This window comes from Coregonus clupeaformis, chromosome 14 (assembly GCF_020615455.1).
Source record: "Coregonus clupeaformis isolate EN_2021a chromosome 14, ASM2061545v1, whole genome shotgun sequence".
Classification (NCBI taxonomy): Eukaryota; Metazoa; Chordata; class Actinopteri; order Salmoniformes; family Salmonidae; genus Coregonus; species Coregonus clupeaformis.
The window spans coordinates 13,066,208-13,087,425 of record NC_059205.1 but is presented as its reverse complement, the minus strand read 5'-3'; the positions used below and the strand labels follow the sequence as shown (position 1 = coordinate 13,087,425).

Below are 21,218 nucleotides of genomic sequence, written 5' to 3'. Positions count from 1 at the left end.
ATATGTTCTTTATCTAGGGGTGCTACTAAAGCTCAGATGAGGCCTCATATTTACCAAAACATAACCTACTTGTTTGTCCCGTGAATAAACTCATGATAAATGCAAACACAGAGTGCTAATTGTTCTCTATTTTTTCATGGGATAGTCACCTGGGGAAGTGTCCTGGGGTGAGCAACTTTGGACCAGCTTTGGATACGTAGCCTCCATGGTTTTTTAATCACATTCCCATGTGCTTTTTTCTGTAGTGTCTGTTCCTTGTCAACAACACTCCATCGTGGACCCAAACATGTCAAACAACACTGCCTCCTACTCCAAACATCATTCTTTGCTTTCTGGAATTATGTTCTTCAAGCACAGAGAGAGTATAAGAGATGAAAGGAAGGAAGTTAACATTCGGACCTTTATCAACACATCTAGGCTCACATTTGATATGTAGCAACTGTTGTCTAATGACCTTATTATTGAAGTGAGAACGTCTGATAATATCCTGTACCCCTGTTTAAAATTGTAGTAATTCTCTGTGTTCCCAATCATTTCCTGCTTGTGAAGTGAAAACCCGCAGACATACGGACTCCCAGGAATTGAGTTTGACACCCCAATATGTCAATGAGAGTTTCCTAATAATGTGGTCCCATATAACATTACGTGGTGGCGCTAAAAAGTGTGTTTTCACATTAATCTCTCTAGACAGACGGGTTGCCTCCCACAATAATGTACCAATGTTCCTGTTGCTCCAAGGTCTGGGTTTCAGAGACTATATTCACATGGTACATAGGCCAGTATTACAGTGTATAGGTCCACAATCACATTGTTGCATAGTACATTAGTCTGTGACAATTTGTTTGCAGTTTGTGGAAGTACAGAATTATTTTTTTATGTGTATTAGAATAGTAAACAAAGTTACATTAATTGTGGTAAAACCTCCCTTTACTTCAGAATGATTGCTTAGATTACAGTTATTTCCACTGTGAGCTTATTTGCAAATACCGGTATTTGAAATTGTGCAAAGGACAAGCAGGTATATAAGTTATAAGAGTTATGTCACAATATGTACACAATGTATGTGTCTATGTAATTTTAAATACATAGGTTTTAAAGTGGGACCAGTTCTGTTTAGTCTCAATAGGAGACAAATGGTACTGGAGTCAGCCACCAGAGGGCTATAACATTCCTCGTGTTGGGCTTTGGATGCTGTTTATAGACTAGTATTCAGTGGACACCAACCGTTTCCTGGACAGCCTCTGGTGGGTGTGTAAGCTTTTGTTCCATCTCAACACTAACACCTGATACCAGTGTAATATGCTTAATCGGCCTAATAATTTAATAATACATTTGACAATAATAAACTCTACAGTTAGGCTAATTACATTTCAATAACCAGATTCATCTGAAAAGTGGAATAAAAGGAAAGCTATAGACAGACTTACATTACAAATCCTGAATATTAAGACTATTATAAACACCCCGGCTTGCTGCAGTTGTTGTGATGATGATCCATCATAGGACGTTCTGCAGCAGCTGCGCACACTGTCATCACCGACTAGAGTTGAAGACCGGGGGACGACGACGACGACGACAAGGGGGGGTTCAACGCAAAAACAGACTACCGAACCCGAAACCCCTACTACGCCCCCCGTGACAACTCCTCCTCACATTCCGGTGCCCTCCGTGACAACTCCTCCTCACATTCCGGTGCGCAAAAACAGACCACCGAACCCGAAACACCTACTACGCCCCCCGTGACAACTCCTCCTCACATTCCGGTGCCCCCCGTGACAACTCCTCCTCACATTCCGGTGGGTCGTCCGGTTATTGGCAAAGCCTACAATGAGCTACTGACTACAGCGGCTTCATAACGGGTTTGTCGGCGAATCATCGTGCTGCAGTTGTTATTTCGCGAGCCAGGACAGTCTCACTTGTGTCTTTCAAGCCAATGACTCTGCCCGCTTTCGTCATTCGCTCTTCAGTGTTACATCAGATAATAGTGACATCAGACTTTGATGGTGGACGTTTTTTATTATTCCCTTGAACGGATATAATGGAGTGAATTGACCTGCACGAGAGGGGCAACCGTCAGCAGTTTTCTTGCGTGTGATGATAGGAGACACAATGACGCTGTTGTCTCTTTTGGGTCGGATCATGCGTTATTTCCTCCTCAGGCCAGAGACATTGTTTCTGCTATGCATTAGCTTGGCTTTATGGAGTTACTTCTTCCACACGGACGAGGTGAAGACCATCGTCAAGTCCAGCCGGGATGCCGTGAACATGGTGAAGGGGAAAGTGGCGGAGATCATGCAAAACGACAGGTTGGGGGGCCTGAACGTCCTAAACGCTGAATTCTCCAAAACATGGGACTTCAAAAACAACAATGTAGCAGTGTACTCCATTCAGGGGCGGCGCGACCACATGGAGGACCGATTCGAGGTACTCACCGACATCACCAACAAGAGTCACCCGTCTATATTTGGGATATTTGACGGACACGGTGGTGAGGTAGGTGCAGTGGCGATTTTAGCATCTAAATGTTGGTGTTGCAAACTCCCCAATTTGTTTTGCTGCATGCCAGCTAGGCCACTACACAACACAACACAACATAACACAGCACTAAACAATACATTAATTACACAATAACGGTGACGAACGGTGCCCACAAACGGTTAGGGCCTACATAAAGCTGTCCCAACAGCAGAGTCCCAACAGCAGTACTAACACCTTACCACTGCTACACCTGGCTATCAGCGGAGCCTTGTCTGGCAGCGAAACTGTTCATTCAGCCACATTTACTGCCTTTAAAAAAAACATAGCTGATATGGCTGACTTGCTTAAACAAATGTGGTTTCTACTGACAATTGAGATGTATAAGCTATGGCATAAGTGGATGATAAGCGAATAAAAGGCAATCCGTAATTTCGATTAAGACATTAATGAGCGAGCTAGGACGGTCATAGTCAATATAGTTACTATTTGTTCAGCGCTTTTGAAATGTAAGGCAGAATTCATAACATGGGCGGTTCTTACAGTATTCTCCCTGTACACCAAGTCAGAACCGTAGGATAAATAAAGGGGGCATATAAGCAGACAATGAAAGCTCTTACAATATTTGATGATTACATTTCTCTAAAACAGTCTATAGGCTACATGTGCACCACCAAGTCAGAACAGTAGGCGACATTAAGAGGGGAAAAGGGACCAAATTATTAGGGTGAGGCACATGGGCTACTAACAGCTTACTACACAACATACACTTAGTATTACTTTTTTAGCTACAGTATACATATCTCCCTGGCATATTACATCATTTATGCAGCAGCATACAATACATTTTGGGACTCACTTTGTTGTGCTATCCTCACTTGAACAGGAAGGTGGCGCTGCGGTCCTTCTTGTGGCCACATTTTGTCATCAAACTTTGTAATCTAAGTCTGGCATTCTTTGGATTTATAGTGCTTTCAAGACAACTGGGAACTCTGGAAAAAAAACAAGGTCGAATCATTATGTCAGTGATCTTCAAGACGGAGCTCTAGAAAGAGGCCCGAGTTCCCGACCGTTGGATGACCGTTCAAAACGTATTTTCCCAGTCGGAGTTAATTTTTTTCAGTTCCCAGTTGTCTTGAACTCACTGAAGTCTGAGATTTCCCAGTTCAGAGTTTACAGTTGTTTTGAACGCAGCAGAAGTCATGCTGGATTGACAGCATGGCCAATGTATTCAACCTTTTCTGGCCGATGGCATGTGAATGTTTATAATTTTAAGGTTGGAAAAGAGACCCTTAAACCCAGACTTGGACCACACACCCACTCCACTGAATAGCAGGCTAGTGATTGCTTTGCAACACTTGCAGTTAGCCACTGATTCCTTCCAAACACTCATTGTTGAATTTGCGATTTCCTACTTGTTGTGTAATGTTTATGCCCAATGGCTGATGAGCACCGTTATGTTTTATCTATAATTTCTCTTCATATGACAAGGATTGAAAAGGATTTGCCAGTAGATTGTCAACTTGATTCATGATGATGACTGCTTGTCTAGCTTGCTAGCTAAGATTTTGAAAGTATGATGATGACATGATCAGTCCAATCAAAGCTACGATACATATAAGGTGATTTGACGTCATTTTATCTGTGGCCAAAGACCTTGAGCCTTCTTGGATGGGCACTTCTAAAGTAAATCTATGGCAGCACCCAATGGGCTTGAATTTTTTTGCTCTCCCTGTAGATTTTGCGGTGACGAAGTGGCCCCATGAGTGACAGAACACTGAGCCAATCACGGCACAACTAGAGAACATTACCAACCCCTATGCTCCGTATTTTCAGCTGGCTGCCCCACCACCACAGAAAGCACTGAGCTAGGCTGAAATACCTGCATTTTGGAGCTGCCTTACTCAAGAAAGCAAAAAAGAGACCATGTTTATATGCAGCTTTATTAACTCAAATATTTATTTTTTACATTGTTTGCAAACTGATTTGTGACACGTATTAATGGCAAAATAACATGTAAAACAGGCAACACATTATTTATTTTTTGGCTAAACAGGTGGCTCAAAACAGGTGGGGCTCTGCACCTGTCCTGAATGACGGGTCCCAATGGGTAGGTGTCTCTCAAAACCATAGCCTAGTAAAAGAGGCCTATACAGTGAGGGAAAAAAGTATTTGATCCCCTGCTGATTTTGTACGTTTGCCCACTGACAAAGAAATGATCAGTCTATAATTTTAATGGTAGGTTTATTTGAACAGTGAGAGACAGAATAACAACAACAAAATCCAGAAAAACGCATGTCAAAAATGTTAAAAATTGATTTGCATTTTAATGAGGGAAATAAGTATTTGACCCCCTCTCAATCAGAAAGACTTCTGGCTCCCAGGTGTCTTTTATACGGTAACGAGCTGAGATTAGGAGCACACTCTTAAAGGGGAGTGCTCCTAATCTCAGCTTGTTACCTGTATAAAGACACCTGTCCACAGAAGAAATCAATCAATCAGATTCCAAACTCTCCACCATGGCCAAGACCAAAGAGCTCTCCAAGGATGTCAGGGACAAGATTGTAGACCTACACAAGGCTGGAATGGGCTACAAGACCATCGCCAAGCAGCTTGGTGAGAAGGTGACAACAGTTGGTGCGATTATTCGCAAATGGAAGAAACACAAAATAACTGTCAATCTCCCTCGGCCTGGGGCTCCATGCGAGATCTCACCTCGTGGAGTTGCAATGATCATGAGAACGGTGAGGAATCAGCCCAGAACTACACAGGAGGATCTTGTCAATGATCTCAAGGCAGCTGGGACCATAGTCACCAAGAAAACAATTGGTAACACACTACGCCGTGAAGGACTGAAATCCTGCAGCGCCCGCAAGGTCCCCCTGCTCAAGAAAGCACATATACATGCCCGTCTGAAGTTTGCCAATGAACATCTGAATGATTCAGAGGAGAACTGAGTGAAAGTGTTGTGGTCAGATGAGACCAAAATCGAGCTCTTTGGCATCAACTCAACTCACCGTGTTTGGAGGAGGAGGAATGATGCCTATGACCCCAAGAACACCATCCCCACCGTCAAACATGGAGGTGGAAACATTATGCTTTGCGGGTGTTTTTCTGCTAAGGGGACAGGACAACTTCACTGCATCAAAGGGATGATGGATGGGGCCATGTACCGTCAAATCTTGGGTGAGAACCTCCTTCCCTCAGCCAGGGCATTGAAAATGGGTCGTGGATGGGTATTCCAGCATGACAATGACCCAAAACACACGGCCAAGGCAACAAAGGAGTGGCTCAAGAAGAAGCACATTAAGGTCCTGGAGTGGCCTAGCCAGTCTCCAGACCTTAATCCCATAGAAAATCTGTGGAGGGAGCTGAAGGTTTAAGTTGCCAAACGTCAGCCTCGAAACCTTAATGACTTGGAGAAGATCTGCAAAGAGGAGTGGGACAAAAAATCCCTCCTGAGATGTGTGCAAACCTGGTGGCCAACTACAAGAAACGTCTGACCTCTGTGATTGCCAACAAGGGTTTTGCCACCAAGTACTAAGTCATGTTTTGCAGAGGGGTCAAATACTTATTTCCCTCATTAAAATGCAAATCAATTTATAACATTTTTGACCTGCGTTTTTCTGGATTTTTTTGTTGTTATTCTGTCTCTAACTGTTCAAATAAACCTACCATTAAAATTATAGACTGATCATGTCTTTGTCAGTGGGCAAACGAACAAAATCAGCAGGGGATCAAATACTTTTTTCCCTCACTGTATGTTCATCATCATTAATTACAGATAATAGCTTAAAACACATGGGATGCTGTTGAACTGTTAGCATCATTAGAGTCTGTGGTCAGCACAGCATTGGATTTGGAAAGAGAGAGGTAGGTCCAAACAAAACATGTTCCCACCCCAGCTTTCAGGATACATAAAACTATCACTCAAAACAGAGCATTTTGAAAGTCACACAGTCTGGGGCCATCCTAACCATGACCAGAATTTAAGTTGAGTAGACAGCACACGGGATGTTCCCCAATGCTGGAAGGGGGGCCCTGAGTGAAAACGTTTGGGAACCCCTGCAGTAGCCTATGCTTCATAGGGGGGAGGGGCAGGTCGCCTAAACACACACACAGGCAAAGATTTTCAGCAGGCAGGCATACACTGGAATACATTTCTGAGTGAAAGAGTGAGGGCTTAGCATAGGCGTTTTGTTGCATTATTTTGTGGGACTAGAAGAAAATGTCTGGAACGTAACAATGTTATTAACCGTTTCTGTTCCTTGAAAAATTTCGTTATTTTCCGGTTTTCGGTTCTGTACCCTGAACCGGTTCCAATCACTGCTTTTAACCATTGAACGTGCCACTCTATGACATTCAAATACACTCAACCTTATCTAAATAGATAGGCAAGATCCTGTTAAAGGGTAGGAAACATGAATTTTTACTCACCAAAGTAACAACACAGTGTGGTCAAAGACTCAGTAACTTAGTTGTAGTCACAATCTGGTTACCTATAACTACAAACATAGTTATGTTTTAGCGTTTTTACATATTTATTAACTTATTTCCGGATATCTTCAGAACTACCCACAATGCACTATTTCTCAACGAAATAGTGCTACCTAGCTAGTTCCAGCTGGCTATCGGTAGCTACTACCCATGCTAGCGTGTAATTACATTCCAAACCAAGTGTTGGCGCTGGTGAGCTACTATGTACATAAATTAAAAACTGCAACTATTTTTCTCCTGTGCGTTTGGCTAGTGGTAGTCGATTGAGCGAGTGAGTATTGTAGTAGCTGTTTGTAGCTAGTTCAGTAATACCCACATAGTGCAGTAATACCCACAATGACAGGGTTATGACTCATTTGTGGTCCAATAATTTGTGTCTCAAAAAACGAGAAGCAAGCTTTGAAGCTTAGTATAACCAGTGGATGGCAGGATTTGGAATGAGAGTTCCTGTCTGTGCTAGACTAGTTGTTCTCTGGCTTACTACTTAGCTATTTAGACCATGGTGGTTGGCTAGTTAGGTTAGTTAGCTGGCTAGCTAGCAGGCTAAAATAACTAACTTTAGCTGGCTGGCTGGCTTGCTGGCTAAGATAAATGCATATACCGGTAACATTATTTGATAACTGGTTAGATGGCGTTATATATTTAGAAAACTTTGGTTTACTTTAATGTAGCTTTAAGCTAGGTGTTGATAGCATCATAACGTTAGCAGGCGTGTTGGCTAGCAATCTTGCAAGTGGATTTGTAACAATACATTCATAAAGTATTTGCTTGTAAGTTGGCTGAAAATAGAAATAGAAACCAGTAGTCATGAGTGCAATCAATTTGGTTTAATTTGAAGTTATACATTTGAAGTTATTTCTGTTGGAGTTTACATTATAGGGAATAGGCTGGCTTGCCTGGTCCTCCATATTACGTCACACCCATCAAATGTTTTTTCCGGCATTCTTTGGCATTCTTCAGAATTCTGATCAGTTTTATGTAATAAATTTTTTTTTGAAAAGTGAGGTGTAACTTTGCATTGGGACTTTTGATGCGTATTCTAATGCAAATCCATATGTTACATGTGGTTACGTTTATGCTACCTTACCTTTAAGATAAGGGACCTCCTTGTCATTGTGTAGTGGAGGCTGGAGGGAGTCTGAAAGGGCAGGCTGTTTATATATCTATCTGGAACATTCAGCCTATTCCTATCCTATGATTAAATATTTAACCTTCCTGTCTGGTCCCCTTACCACCCCTGCTGTGTGTGTGTGTGTGTGTGTGTGTGTGTGTGTGTGTGTTTGTGATCCCGTTACCTTTCCTGTGGTCATGGTGACAGAGTGACATGCATGAGCTATGACTATCAAGGAGCGGGACTCTAACCTGGACACTTATAAGAAATCCCGCTATGCCCTCCGACGAACCATCAAACAGGCAAAGAGTCAATTCAGGACTAAGATTGAATCATACTACAACGGCTCTGATGCTCGTCGGATGTGGCAGGGCTTGAAAACTATTACAGACTACAAAGGGAAGCACAGCCGCGAGCTGCCCAGTGACACAAGCCTACCAGACGAGCTAAATCACTTCTATGCTCACTTTGAGGCAAGCAACACTGAAGCATGCATGAGAGCATCAGCTGTTCCGGATGACTAAGTGATCTTGCTCTCTGTAGCCGATGTGAGTAAGACTTTTAAGCAGGTCAACATTCACAAGGCCGCAGGGCCAGACGGATTACCAGGACGTGTACTCCGAGCATGCGCTGACCAACTGGAAAGTGTCTTCACTGACATTTTCAACATGTCCCTGACGGAGTCTGTAATACCTGTGCCCAAGAACACTAAGATAACCCCAACAGATCCACAGATGATTCAATCTCTATTGCACTCCACACTGCCCTTTCCCACCTGGACAAGAGGAACACCTACGTGAGAATGCTATTCATTGACTACAGCTCAGCGTTCAACACCATAGTGCCCTCAAAGCTCATCACTAAGCTAAGGACCCTGGGACTAAACAGCTCCCTCTGCAACTGGATCCTGGACTTCCTGACGGGCCGCCCCCAGGTGGTAAGGGTAGGTAACAACACATATTCTACGCTGATCCTCAACACGGGGGCCCCTCAGGGGTGCGTGCTCAGTCCCCTCCTGTACTCCCTGTTCACCCATGACTGCATGGCCAGGCACGTCTCCAACACCATCATTAAGTTTACCCACGACACAACAGTGGTAGGCCTGATCACCGACAATGATGAGACAGCCTATAGGGAGGAGGTCAGAGACCTGGCTGTGTGGTGCCAGGATAACAACCTCTCCCTCAACGTGATCAAGACAAAGGAGATGATTGTTGACTACAGGGAATAAAAGAGGATTGAGCACGTCCCCGTTCTCATCGACAGGGCCGTAGTGGAACAGCTTGAGAGCTTCAAGTTCCTTGGTGTCCACATCACCAACAAACTATCATGGTCCAAACACACCAAGACAGTCGTGAAGAGGGCACGACAAAGCCTATTCCCCCTCAGGAGACTGAAAAGATTTGGCATGGGTCCTCAGATCCTCAAGAAGTTCTACAGCTGCACCATCGAGAGCATCCTGACTGGTTGCATCACTGCCTGGTATGGCAACTTCTCGGCCTCCGACCTCAAGGCACTACAGAGGGTAGTGCGTACGGCCCAGTACATCACTAGGGCCAAGCTTCCTGCCATCCAGGACCTCTATACCAGTCAGTGGAAGGCCCTAACAAGTATCAAAGACTCCAGCCACCCTAGTCATAGACTGTTCTCACTGCTACTGCACGGCAAGCGGTACCGGAGCGCCAAGTCTAGGTCCCCACGCCACCCCAACCCCCTCTTTTACGCTGCTGCTACTCTGTTTATTATTTATGCATAGTCACTTTAACTCTACCCACATGTACATATTACCTCAATTACCTCTACTAACCAGTGCCCCCGCACATTGATTCTGTACCGGTACCCCCTGTATATAACCTCCCTACTGTTATTTTATTTTACTGCTGCTCTTTAATTATTAGCTTTTTTTGTTTTTTCTTAAAAACTGCTTTGTTGGTTAAGGGCTTGTAAGTAAGCATTTCACTGTAATGTCAACACCTGCTGTATTCGGCGCATGTGGCAAATAAAATTTGATTTGATTTGATTTGGGCACTTTGACCTTGTTCTCAGTGGGAGTTTTGCCAGGAACACACAAATCAGAGCCCCCCCCCCCACACACACACACAAACACACTGAACACACAAACACACACACACTGAACAAACACACACACAAACACACATACTGAACACACAAACACACACACACTGAACAAACACACACACAAACACACACACTGAACACACACACACACACACACTCAAGTCAGAGCTTCGCATTTGAAATCAATTAGATTAGTTATCTTCCAATCATGGAATAGGGGTTTCTGGGTGACTTGATCATCTTTATTAATACATTTCCATCTGTATACCGGTGTATCAACTCCAACCCTGTTGCCTGGGTTGGGTTTGGTTTACTAGAGATAGTTGTGTGGGAACATGGAAGATGCCACGCTGAGCTATAAGGTTGGTCAGGTTCCCGTGAATGGCTGTGAAATAACCCTTCATGCCTGTGATCTGGTCTTAGTTTGAGGATGTGTGATTGATGTAGGCCTCTTTGATCTGTTGGCAATAGCTTCTTGGTAGAAACCATCCATCTTTGTTTTGGAGTGGAACACTTAGTGTCTCGCCAGTCTCTTTGTCACAAACTGAACATTGGCCAACAATCCCCAATACACAGCTGCCTCCTCCTTCGCTCCCTCTTGTGACAAGAACCGAACCAATCTTTCACCATTTCTAGGCTGGAGCTTCTGTACCTCCTGTACTCGGCCAGCAGGGGGTGTAGTTCCTGCAGGTAGGAGCCCAGAGCCGCATGGGCAGCTGTCCCATTGTCCTGCTCCAGACGGGCTTGGTGCACCAGCATCTGGGAGTGGAAGGTGGCTCCGTTGACCCCGTGCTTGAGTGCCCGCGAGCTCATGTGGCCGTCATGCAGCATGGAGTTCTTCAGACGAGTCAGCTGGACACTGAGCTCGGGCCTCCAGACGCCGTGTGTCATTCAGCAGGCGCTCGCTAGCCCCCACGTGCATCCGGTAGCGTTTCAGGTACTCCTCCATCAGGTCACGCACTTCCGAAGCTTTCTCTTCGGCAAAGACATGGCGGAGCAGGTGGGACGCGTCTGGCTGGGGCTCCAAGAGACCGGCTGCGCTGATCTCTAAGATCATGGAGACCACCAGAGCACCAATGCCCACTGGGTTGGGCACACTGCTCAGGCCGGCGAGAGTCGCACCAAGGCTGGCAACGTAGGCCGGGGCCTGGCTATCCACGAAGGCCAGCAGCTGGGCAGAGTGGTCCAGCAGCACGACCGACGCGTTGAGCCCAGAGTACCGCAGGAGGGAGTCGCCGATGCCTACATCAGGCAGGCCCCCTTGACTGTAGAGCTGGTTCACAAGGAAGGCCTGGTCCTCCTGATAAATCACAAGGGGAAGGTTCCACAACATTATGAGTACTGCCAGAGGCACGTCAATAGAAACATGCACAGTAGACTAGGTGAGTGAGTCTCCTGAGTGGCGCAGTGGTCTAAGGCACTGCATCGCAGTGCTAACTGTGCCACTAGAGATCCTGGTTCGAATCCAGGCTCTGTCGCAGCCCGGCCGCGACCGGGAGACTCATGGGCGCGCACAATGTGGCCCAGCGTCGTCCAGGGTAGGGGAGAGGAATAGCCGGCAGGGATGTAGCTCAGTTGATAGAGCATGGCGTTTGCAACGCCAGGTTTGTGGGTTCGTTTCCCATGGGGGGCCAGTATAAAAAATATATATATGTATTCACTAACTGTAAGTCGCTCTGGATAAGAGCGTCTGCTAAATTACTAAAAATGTAAATGTAAAATATGGGTATGTGTTGTGGAACCTTTGTGGCCGGGTGTGTGTGTTGAATTAAGCTATCCTGAGCTGAGCTCTTTTGGCAAGCATGTGGTGGGAGTAACAGAGGTGTGTTAGTTGGAGAGAGCATCAAACCCAACACACTCAGAGGACTAAATGTTCACCTTTTCAGTATGAACCTTTCGGTTAGCCAAGTCTCTAGAAGTCTGCCTTCAAGTCACAGGAGGGGTTTGTGGTAAATGTGAGGGCACATGTTCAATGGCTTTTTTTCTAAATAATCTTCTGCAAATTAAAATGTTTGCTTGTCCCCTGGTATCAAAAGGAGCTAAATGTCTCCTAAACAAATATCTGTGTACAGAACAGCTTGTCTCTGTCTGAGCAGTGTGTCCTTAAACTGCAAATATGTAGCAAATTCTCAACTATCTTTCCTTTTTCAATCTTTTCGCAGTTTAAAGACAAAGACAGACGTTTTCACGATGCAAAATATGCATTGAATTGAATGAAATAAGGTTGAATGCTCTTGGATGGGTAACTTTACATTCACTGTTCACTATTCAAGGCTCCCTGTGTTCCTCCCATACAAATTGAACGAATGAATGATTACACTCATACAGAGAGAGAGAGAGAGAGAGAGAGAGAGAGAGAGAGAGAGAGAGCGAGAGAGCGAGAGAGAGTAAGATTACTCACACTGGTAACACCAGTGTCAAAAAATCATTTATTTTATACAATTTCCCTTCCTCATTACATGCCCCTCTCCTCTCTCTCAAATCAATCTGCTCCTATAATTATCACCATGAGTGAAATTAGTTTATTCGTTAATATCTCATCTGCCTCGGTTAATTGGATGGCTTGATTACAGGACTGATTAAAACACAACAACTGTTGATTGCAAAGTGTAACGAATATGCAAAAGACGACATGAGTCTTCGAGTTTTGAAGAGTTTTGAACGCTTCTATAATGAAATATATATGAGCTTCCAGCAGCTGAATTAATATTCAATATGATGAACATGATCTGAGGAGAAAGGAGGCAGTGAAAAAAATGAAAGGGCCTGAAAAGAAGAGCAGGAAGGAAGGGGAATGGAATCAGTAAAATACTGAAAATACACCTCTAACTTTAGCGACAACGAAAACCACATTTCTACGTGTAGTAAAACCAAGGATATTTACTGTGCTTACTCAGGTAACAGTCAACAGAAAACAGTGGCTTGCGAAAGTATTCACCCCCCTTGGCATTTTTCCTATTTTGTTGCCTTACAACCTGGAATTAAAATGGATTTTTTGGGGGTTTGTATCATTTGATTTACACAACATGCCTACCACTTTGAATATGCAAAATATATTTTATTGTGAAACAAACAAGAAATAAGACAAAAAAACAGAAAACTTGAGCGTGCATAACTATTCACCCCCCCCAAAGTCAATACTTTGAAGAGCCACCTTTTGCAGCAATTACAGCTGCAAGTCTCTTGGGGTATGTCTCTATAAGCTTGGCACATCTAGCCACTGGGATTTTTGCCCATTCTTCAAGGCAAAACTGCTCCAGCTCCTTCAAGTTGGATGGGTTCCGCTGGTGTACAGCAATCTTTAAGATTCTCAATTGGATTGTCTCTACTGGCCATTGTTTCCCCTTAAACCACTCAAGTGTTGCTTTAGCAGTATGCTTAGGGTCATTGTCCTGCCGGAAGGTGAACCTCCGTCCCAGTCTCAAATCTCTGGAAGACTGAAACAGGTTTCCCTCAAGAATTTCCCTGTATTTAGCGCCATCCATCATTCCTTCAATTCTGACCAGTTTCCCAGTCCCTGTCGATGAAAAACATCCCCACAGCATGATGCTGCCACCACCATGCTTCACTGTGGGGATGGTGTTCTCGGGGTGATGAGAGGTGTTGGGTTTGCGCCAGACATAGCGTTTTCCTTGATGGCAAAAAAGCTCAATTTTAGTCTCATCTGACCAGAGTACCTTCTTCCATATGTTTGGGGAGTCTCCCACATGGCTTTTGGCGAACACCAAACGTGTTTGCTAATTTCTTTCTTTAAGCAATGGCTTTTTTCTGGTCACTCTTCTGTAAAGCCCAGCTCTATGGAGTGTACGGCTTAAAGTGGTCCTATGGACAGATAGTCCAATCTCCGCTGTGGAGCTTTGCAGCTCCTTCAGGGTTATCTTTGGTCTCTTTGTTGCCTCAGTGATTAATGCCCTCCTTGCCTGGTCCGTGAGTTTTGGTGGGTGGCCTTCTCTTGGCAGATTTGTTGTGGTGCCATATTCTTTCAATTTTTTAATAATGGATTTAATGGTGCTCCGTGGGATTTTCAAAGTTTCAGATATTTTTTTATAACCCAACCCTGATCTGTACTTCTCCACAACTTTGTCCCTGACCTGTTTGGAGAGCTCCTTGGTCTTCATGGTGCCGCTTGCTTGGTGGTGCCCCTTGCTTAGTGGTGTTGCAGACTCTGGGGCCTTTCCGAACAGGTGTATATATACTGAGATCATGTGACAGATCATGTGACACTTAGATTGCACACAGGTGGACTTTATTTAACTAATTATGTGACTTCTGAAGGTAATTGGTTGCACCAATTAGGGGAGGGATTTGGCCGGCAGGGGATGTAGCTCAGTTGGTAGAGCATGGCGTTTGCAACGCCAGGGTTGTGGGTTCGATAAAATAATGTATGCACTAACTGTAAGTCGCTCTGGATAAGAGCGTCTGCTAAATGACTTAAATGTAAATGTAAATGTCTGTATGTAGACACATTAATTAGCTGTAGACAGCCTTCCACATTGAAACCCTTTCTACATACAGTATAAAATGTGCTCGGTCAAATATAATTTATCTGGTCTTGCACTATGTATAGCTTCTGTTTGTATATCTCTGGTAGCTCCTAGAAAACATTGGTGTCTTTGAGTGTCATGTCGTGCCTTTGGTGTGTATTTCAATAATTTTGTTGTGTTTTTAACTTGTACTTTGGGGTCAATACACACACAAAGGTACAGACACATGCATACGCATACATTGTGATATTGTTGTATGGTGGTATTAAACATTTTGTATTGTAGATATGTAGTGGTGTAATAATGTTATATGATGTACTGTTTTATATTTTGTTTTATATGTAATGTAAGTGCTTTAATGTGTTTGGACCCCAGGAAGCGTAGCTGCTGCCTTGGCAGCAGCTAATGGGGATCCCTAATAAATACAAATACAAATACAAATGTATTTCAATATGAAGAACTTGTTTGGACTTTTAATTCAGATTGAACAATTTCCATTATATAAACAGACATTTTGAAACTAAATGTCTGATACTCTCTGTTTACATTGGCGGCTATCTCCTGGCTGTGCTCTGGCAAAAGATGGGCATTTAGACAGACACTTTCTCAAGGACATCAGTCATTTACAGCATCGGAGGCTCACAACACTGCTGAACACAGACAATAAAAATGTGCCTCGTTCAAACATTTCATCCGGATTCATTCGGCTACAGGCAAAAAAACAAGCATTCTGTACCTCTGTACAAGTAAAAGTATCAACCAATCATCGGAAAGTCGACCGGTCAAATACCTGAAATTCAACCAAAACCGTGATGAACAACTTTCTAAATACTTATATTGCTCTCTTTCTCTCCCTTCTCTCTCCCCCCTCTTTCCCACTTCGCTCCCTTCTCTCTCCCCCACCTCTCTCCCTCCTCTCTCTCCCCTCTCTCTCTCCCCTCTCTCTCTCCCCCTCTCTCCCCCCTCGCTCTCTCTCTCTCCCCCTTCTCTCCCTCCTCTCTCCCCCCCTCTCTCTCTCTCCCTCATCTCCCCCTCTCTCCCTCCTCTCTCCCCCTCTCTTCCTCCTCTCTCCCCCCTCTGTCCCTCCTCTCTCCCCCCTCTCTCCCTCCTCTCTCCCCACTCTCTCCCCCCTTTTTCCCTCTCTCTCTCCATCTTTCACAGGCTGCGGCAGACTATGTAAAGGCCCACCTTCCAGAGTCTCTGAGGCAGCAGCTGCTGTCCTATGACAGGGAGAAGAGGGAGAGCGTTCTCTCCTACCCCAGCATCCTGGAGCAGCGTATCCTGGCCATAGACCGAGACATGGTGGATAAGCTCTCCGCCAATCACGATGAAGCAGGTGAGGGACTGTAGAAGTGCTGATTTAAGATCAGTTGAGCCTTTTAGGTCCTAGATCAGCACTCCTACTCTGAGACGTTTTATGAATACGAGCATAGGTCTGACGGGTAAAAAATGTGGCAATAATGTGGAGTGGTTAAGACAGTAGGTCAGATACACTATATATACAAAAGTATGTGGACACCCCTTCAAATTAGTGGATTCGGCTTTTTCAGTCACATCCGTTGCTGACAGGTGTATAAAATCAAGCACATAGCCATGCGATCTCCATAGACAAACATTGGCAGTAGAATGGCCTTACTGAAGAGCTCAGTGACTTTCAACGTGGCACTGTCGTAGGATGCCACCTTTCCAACAAGTCAGTTCGTAAAATGTCTGCCCTGCTAGAGCTGCCCCGGTCAACTCTAAGTGCTGTTATTGTGAACTGGAAATGTCTAGGAGCAACAACAGCTCAGCCGCGAAGTGGTAGGCCACACAAGCTCACAGAACGGGACCACCGAGTGCTGAAGCACGCAGCACGTAAAAATCGTCTGTCCTCATTTGCAACAGCTCTGCACTGCAGCATACATAGGCAGGCTAGCTAAATAGGATGACTAAAGACAGTACAGTATGGGGAGCACAGAGATTACTTTAAGGAATGAAAAATAATAGTATTCAAATAAAGTAATATACACAGCTGACAATTTTTATTATTTTATAGTAATATTCTATTTTTCTATTGATTTCTACCCAATGTGGACCTGACCGAGAGAATGGAATATTTTCAATGTTTTGGCAATTGAATGCTCACTATTTAGAATTTCCATTTAAAAGCTCTAAAATCATTGTAATTTAATGTTAAAAAAGTAATCGAAACTGAAATTGAAAACCGTGAATATTTTTTAATAATCTAACCGAAACTGAACCGACTTCAAAAAGCACTAATCGCTCAGCACTACGCTCAGCACTACTCTCAGCACTACGCTCAGAACTACTCTCAGCACTACTCTCAGCACTACGCTCAGCACTACGCTCAGCACTACTCTCAGCACTACGCTCAGCACTACGCTCAGAACTACTCTCAGCACTACTCTCAGCACTACGCTCAGAACTACTCTCAGCACTATGCTCAGCACTACGCTCAGCACTACTCTCAGCACTACGCTCAGCACTACTCTCAGCACTACGCTCAGAACTACTCTCAGCACTACTCCCCGTTTTACTCTTTTTTACAGCTGTTGAACACAACAATGCTTAAGACAGGGTCAGAGTTGACAAATCCAAATCACTTTATGCATAAAAAATATATATAAAAAATGTACATGTAAAGCACTTTTTCGATTTTTTACAGATTTGGTCTGTAGAAAAGTAAAGCCGTATACATCAAATGTATATTTATTATGGCGGAGGTGAAATGTCTCCATGGAGATGACCTTTGGAAGATCAAGACACAAAGTCAGTGTTATTATACGCCGGTACACAGAGCCACTTTGTTGCCCTGAGATATTTATTGTCAGCCCTGAGAAATGGATTAGATGCCTGTACTGGAAACAGTACCTTATAAATAACTGGATTGTCAATGGAGGAGGATGACATGAAAAGGTAGACCTTTGTCAGATAAGTTAGTAGGGCCTTCACTCCTGTTACCTGGACTTTCATAGCTGTGATGGAAATACAGCATGGCTCTCAGTATTTTGGTTGGTTAGCAGACCTTGGTACACTTGTGGTATTCTGAGAATGAGAATCACAGGTGAAAAACATGTGAACTTAAAGGTTCATTACACTCAGATGTTTTCAGACCTTCACAGTAGTCTAATGTCAATATGAGCCCACGTCGCAGGCCATCAGTTGTGTAGATCATCTATGGTTTTGGAATGTAATTTCCCTTTAAATTGAAATATCACCTCTGTCTCCCTCTCTCAGGTACTACATGTCTGGTGGCCCTGCTATCGGACAGGGAGCTGACGGTGGCCAACGTTGGGGACTCACGAGGCGTGTTGTGTGACAAGGACGGAAACGCTGTGGCATTGTCACATGACCACAAGCCATACCAGCTGAAGGAGCGCAAGAGGATCAAGAGGGCAGGTGAGTGGACCACCAGCATGGGTCAACAGCACCACAATGCTATGGGGACGTTAAAAAGACGTGTTTGTGTCAAACCTAGCTAAACTCAACAGAGTGAAGTCACACATTGGGGTGGGTTTTCTGGATCAGATTAACCTTAGTCCTGAACTTAAAAACACTTTGAATGGAGAACTGCTTCTTAGTCCAGAACCAGGCTTAATCTGTCCAGGAAACCTGCCCTTAGTGTTCAGCACAGAAACAAAACACACATACCATCTTATTGGCTGTGGAATGTAGTGCATAACGTCATGGCAACATAAAATATTTCCCACACTTGAGCAGATAGCAATGGCACACTAGGATGAATCACTAGAATGAATTAGTGTCAAATGGAGAGACTGCAGAATTGCAGCCTTGACTCACCACCTGTTGGCCCTCTTTGGAAGTGCAAGAGGAGTTGAATATATTACTTGCTCTGACAAATGATAGGAATCACTGCTATGCTGAGGTGGCTTTGGTAAATAGAATATCTATAGAAATATAGATATAATGTCATTTGACTGTGATAGAGAAATTCCCTTGCTCCGTCTGCACTTTTTTCTGTGTTGTTTTCCGTGTACACAATCAATGACAAATGTCCCAGTGTGAGATAATAAAGTTACCGACAGTTTAATCAAAGTGCATTGCACTTCCATCCCTTCACCACCAGGGGGCTTCATCAGCTTCAACGGCTCGTGGCGCGTCCAGGGCATACTGGCCATGTCTCGCTCGCTTGGCGACTACCCCCTGAAGAACCTCAATGTGGTCATCCCTGACCCCGACGTGTTGACCTTTGACCTGGACAAGCTGCAGCCCGAGTTCATGATCCTGGCGTCGGACGGGCTGTGGGACGCCTTCAGCAATGAGGAGGCGGTGCGTTTTGTGCGCGAGCGCCTGGACGAGCCGCACTACGGTGCCAAGAGCATCGTGCTGCAGTCTTTCTACCGTGGCTGCCCCGACAACATCACCGTCATGGTGGTCAAGTTCAAGAGCGGCCCTGTGGGGAACAAGGCTGAGGAGTAGAGGCGGTGATGAGGTCACGATGAGGTCACAAGGTCGTGTTATAGTTAGACTCTTCTACCATATGGATAGTGCAGCAAGCAATCAATGGGGAGGATTGGGAACTGTTGCAACCTGCATACCTGGCATTCTCTTTGACACGCATGTACACCCACACCAACACCCTAAACTATGTTGTTTGTTTTTCATTTCTGACTATGACTTTTGGATAGAGAAGTATTTTTGTTTGAATTATGGCCTTAACTCTGAAGCTGGAGTGCTTGATCATCTTGACACACACACACAGAGAGAGAGAGATCACCTCTTCTTCATCACTGAGAAGATGACTCTCTGACTCAAACAGTACAGCAAACGGATCTACTGTTCTCTGTACACACTCTGGCAGTGTATTCTACTGTCACAGGACTGATAATGTTCTGAAGAAAATTGTTTTTAAAAAATGCATCTTTGAGAATTTCATTTTTGTGGAATGTAAATCAATGAGAGAGCTAGCTCCAGCCATTGCCTTTTTCGTCAACATAGTCTTAACAGGGATGATGTTTAGTTACTGTATTATGGTACTGGACCTGTATAGGGCATTTGTTTAGCCTATCCATGTTTGGGAAAGATCTGTGGATTTTAGCACACAGGTGTTGATGCCTTCGACCATGGGAATCGTACGGACTGGGAGGTGCAACTCAGACTGCTTATTAAAGCACTGTTACCCATGGTGACCGACTTGAAGGCTACACAGCAGAAACAGGAAGGCTAATTGCCAGTAATACGCATATGATGCAATATGATTGGAGTGAATACTGATGTGTTAATAAGGTCAGGATCAAGTTAGAGACCAAGGATGGGCAACTTTGCTCCGAGAGCAGCAGTGCGTGCAGGGTTTTGTTCCAGCCCAGCACACCTGATTCTAATAGATGGTTATCCAGGACAAGAGTTGGCCACCCGTGTGTTAGTTTTACTACTGTTCTACTGTATTGAAAAGTACTATTACGACTGTATTTACACAGGCTCACCTCAGAATTAGACTTTCATCCATGTTTCTCAAATGTCAAAATTCGAAGTTGTTCCAAACAGCAAATTGTTTAAGGTTATGTTTAGGCATTAACTCAAAATCTTTAAGGTTAGGGTAAAGTTTAGGCATTAACTCATTATTCTTAAGGTTATACATTAACTCTGAATGGTTAAGGTAAGTGATAAGGTTTGGGATAGGCTTAAAACCAAAATATAAAAACAACTTTCTATGGCTGGATTCGAATATGCAACTTTTGGAACCAGATGCAGATGCTTACGCCCACCCGCCATCCCCGTCTACAACGCCCTAGCAAAACCGAAACCTACTTGACGGTAACAACGCTCACTGTTGTCCCTAGTGGCCGGTTTCCACTTTATCTCCCGGAGTCCTCAGACATGAATGGACATCGAATACTGACTTGTATGAGGGGGTGACCTGCCTGGTATTTCATAGGATAATTTTTTGCTTAAAAAAAAATAATATATATGTTATATTATCACATACACCGGATCGGTGTTGTGTACAGGGTCAGCCATAGTACGGCGCCCCTGGAGCAAATCAGGGTTAAGTGCCTTGCTCAAGGGCATATCAACAGATTTTTCATTTTGTCGGGTCGGGTATTCAAGCCAGCAACCTTTCAGTTACTGGCACAACGCTCTAACAGGTAGGTTACCTGCTTCCCTATGATGTGGCAAACCTTTTATAATTTAACAATGTACCTTAATTGCCTTATTTATTTGTTCCGTTTTAATGTTATTGTCAAAAACAAAACATACACAGCCGTTTATTGTTCACATGTACATATGCATAAATCGATAATGCAACAAGCATCACTTGTAGACAGTTCACCAACAAGTCACTCATATAATCTGCCAAACACAAAATGTATGAATTTGCTGAATGCAGTCTGTCAGTATTAAAATTCAACTCTACCATGTCAAATGTTGTTTTTGTTTGTTATTCCTGCCAATTTGAAAGAGTGTGCAGAGAGACTATTTAGCTTCTACTGCGCTCTCTGGTTTAACACAGTACATTTATTTTTAACATTATGGGTCCAATAACAATTCATTGAAAATCTATAATACAGCAAAATGATTAATAAATGGGTCACAGATTGGGCTGACCTCTG

The 21,218-nt window shown here is 44.0% G+C and overlaps 1 protein-coding gene across 1 annotated transcript; it reads left to right on the top strand.

Annotated features, from left to right (window-relative positions):
- The first annotated feature begins 1,433 nt into the window (after nt 1-1,433).
- On the top strand, nt 1,434-20,244 carry LOC121580795 (protein phosphatase 1L). The gene is made up of 4 exons (XM_041895836.2): nt 1,434-2,493; nt 15,808-15,982; nt 17,884-18,045; nt 18,734-20,244. Exons 1-4 carry the CDS (start codon nt 2,095-2,097, stop codon nt 19,084-19,086), a joined length of 1,089 nt encoding a protein of 362 aa, XP_041751770.2. The 5' UTR covers nt 1,434-2,094; the 3' UTR covers nt 19,087-20,244.
- Nucleotides 20,245-21,218: the final 974 nt, after the last annotated feature.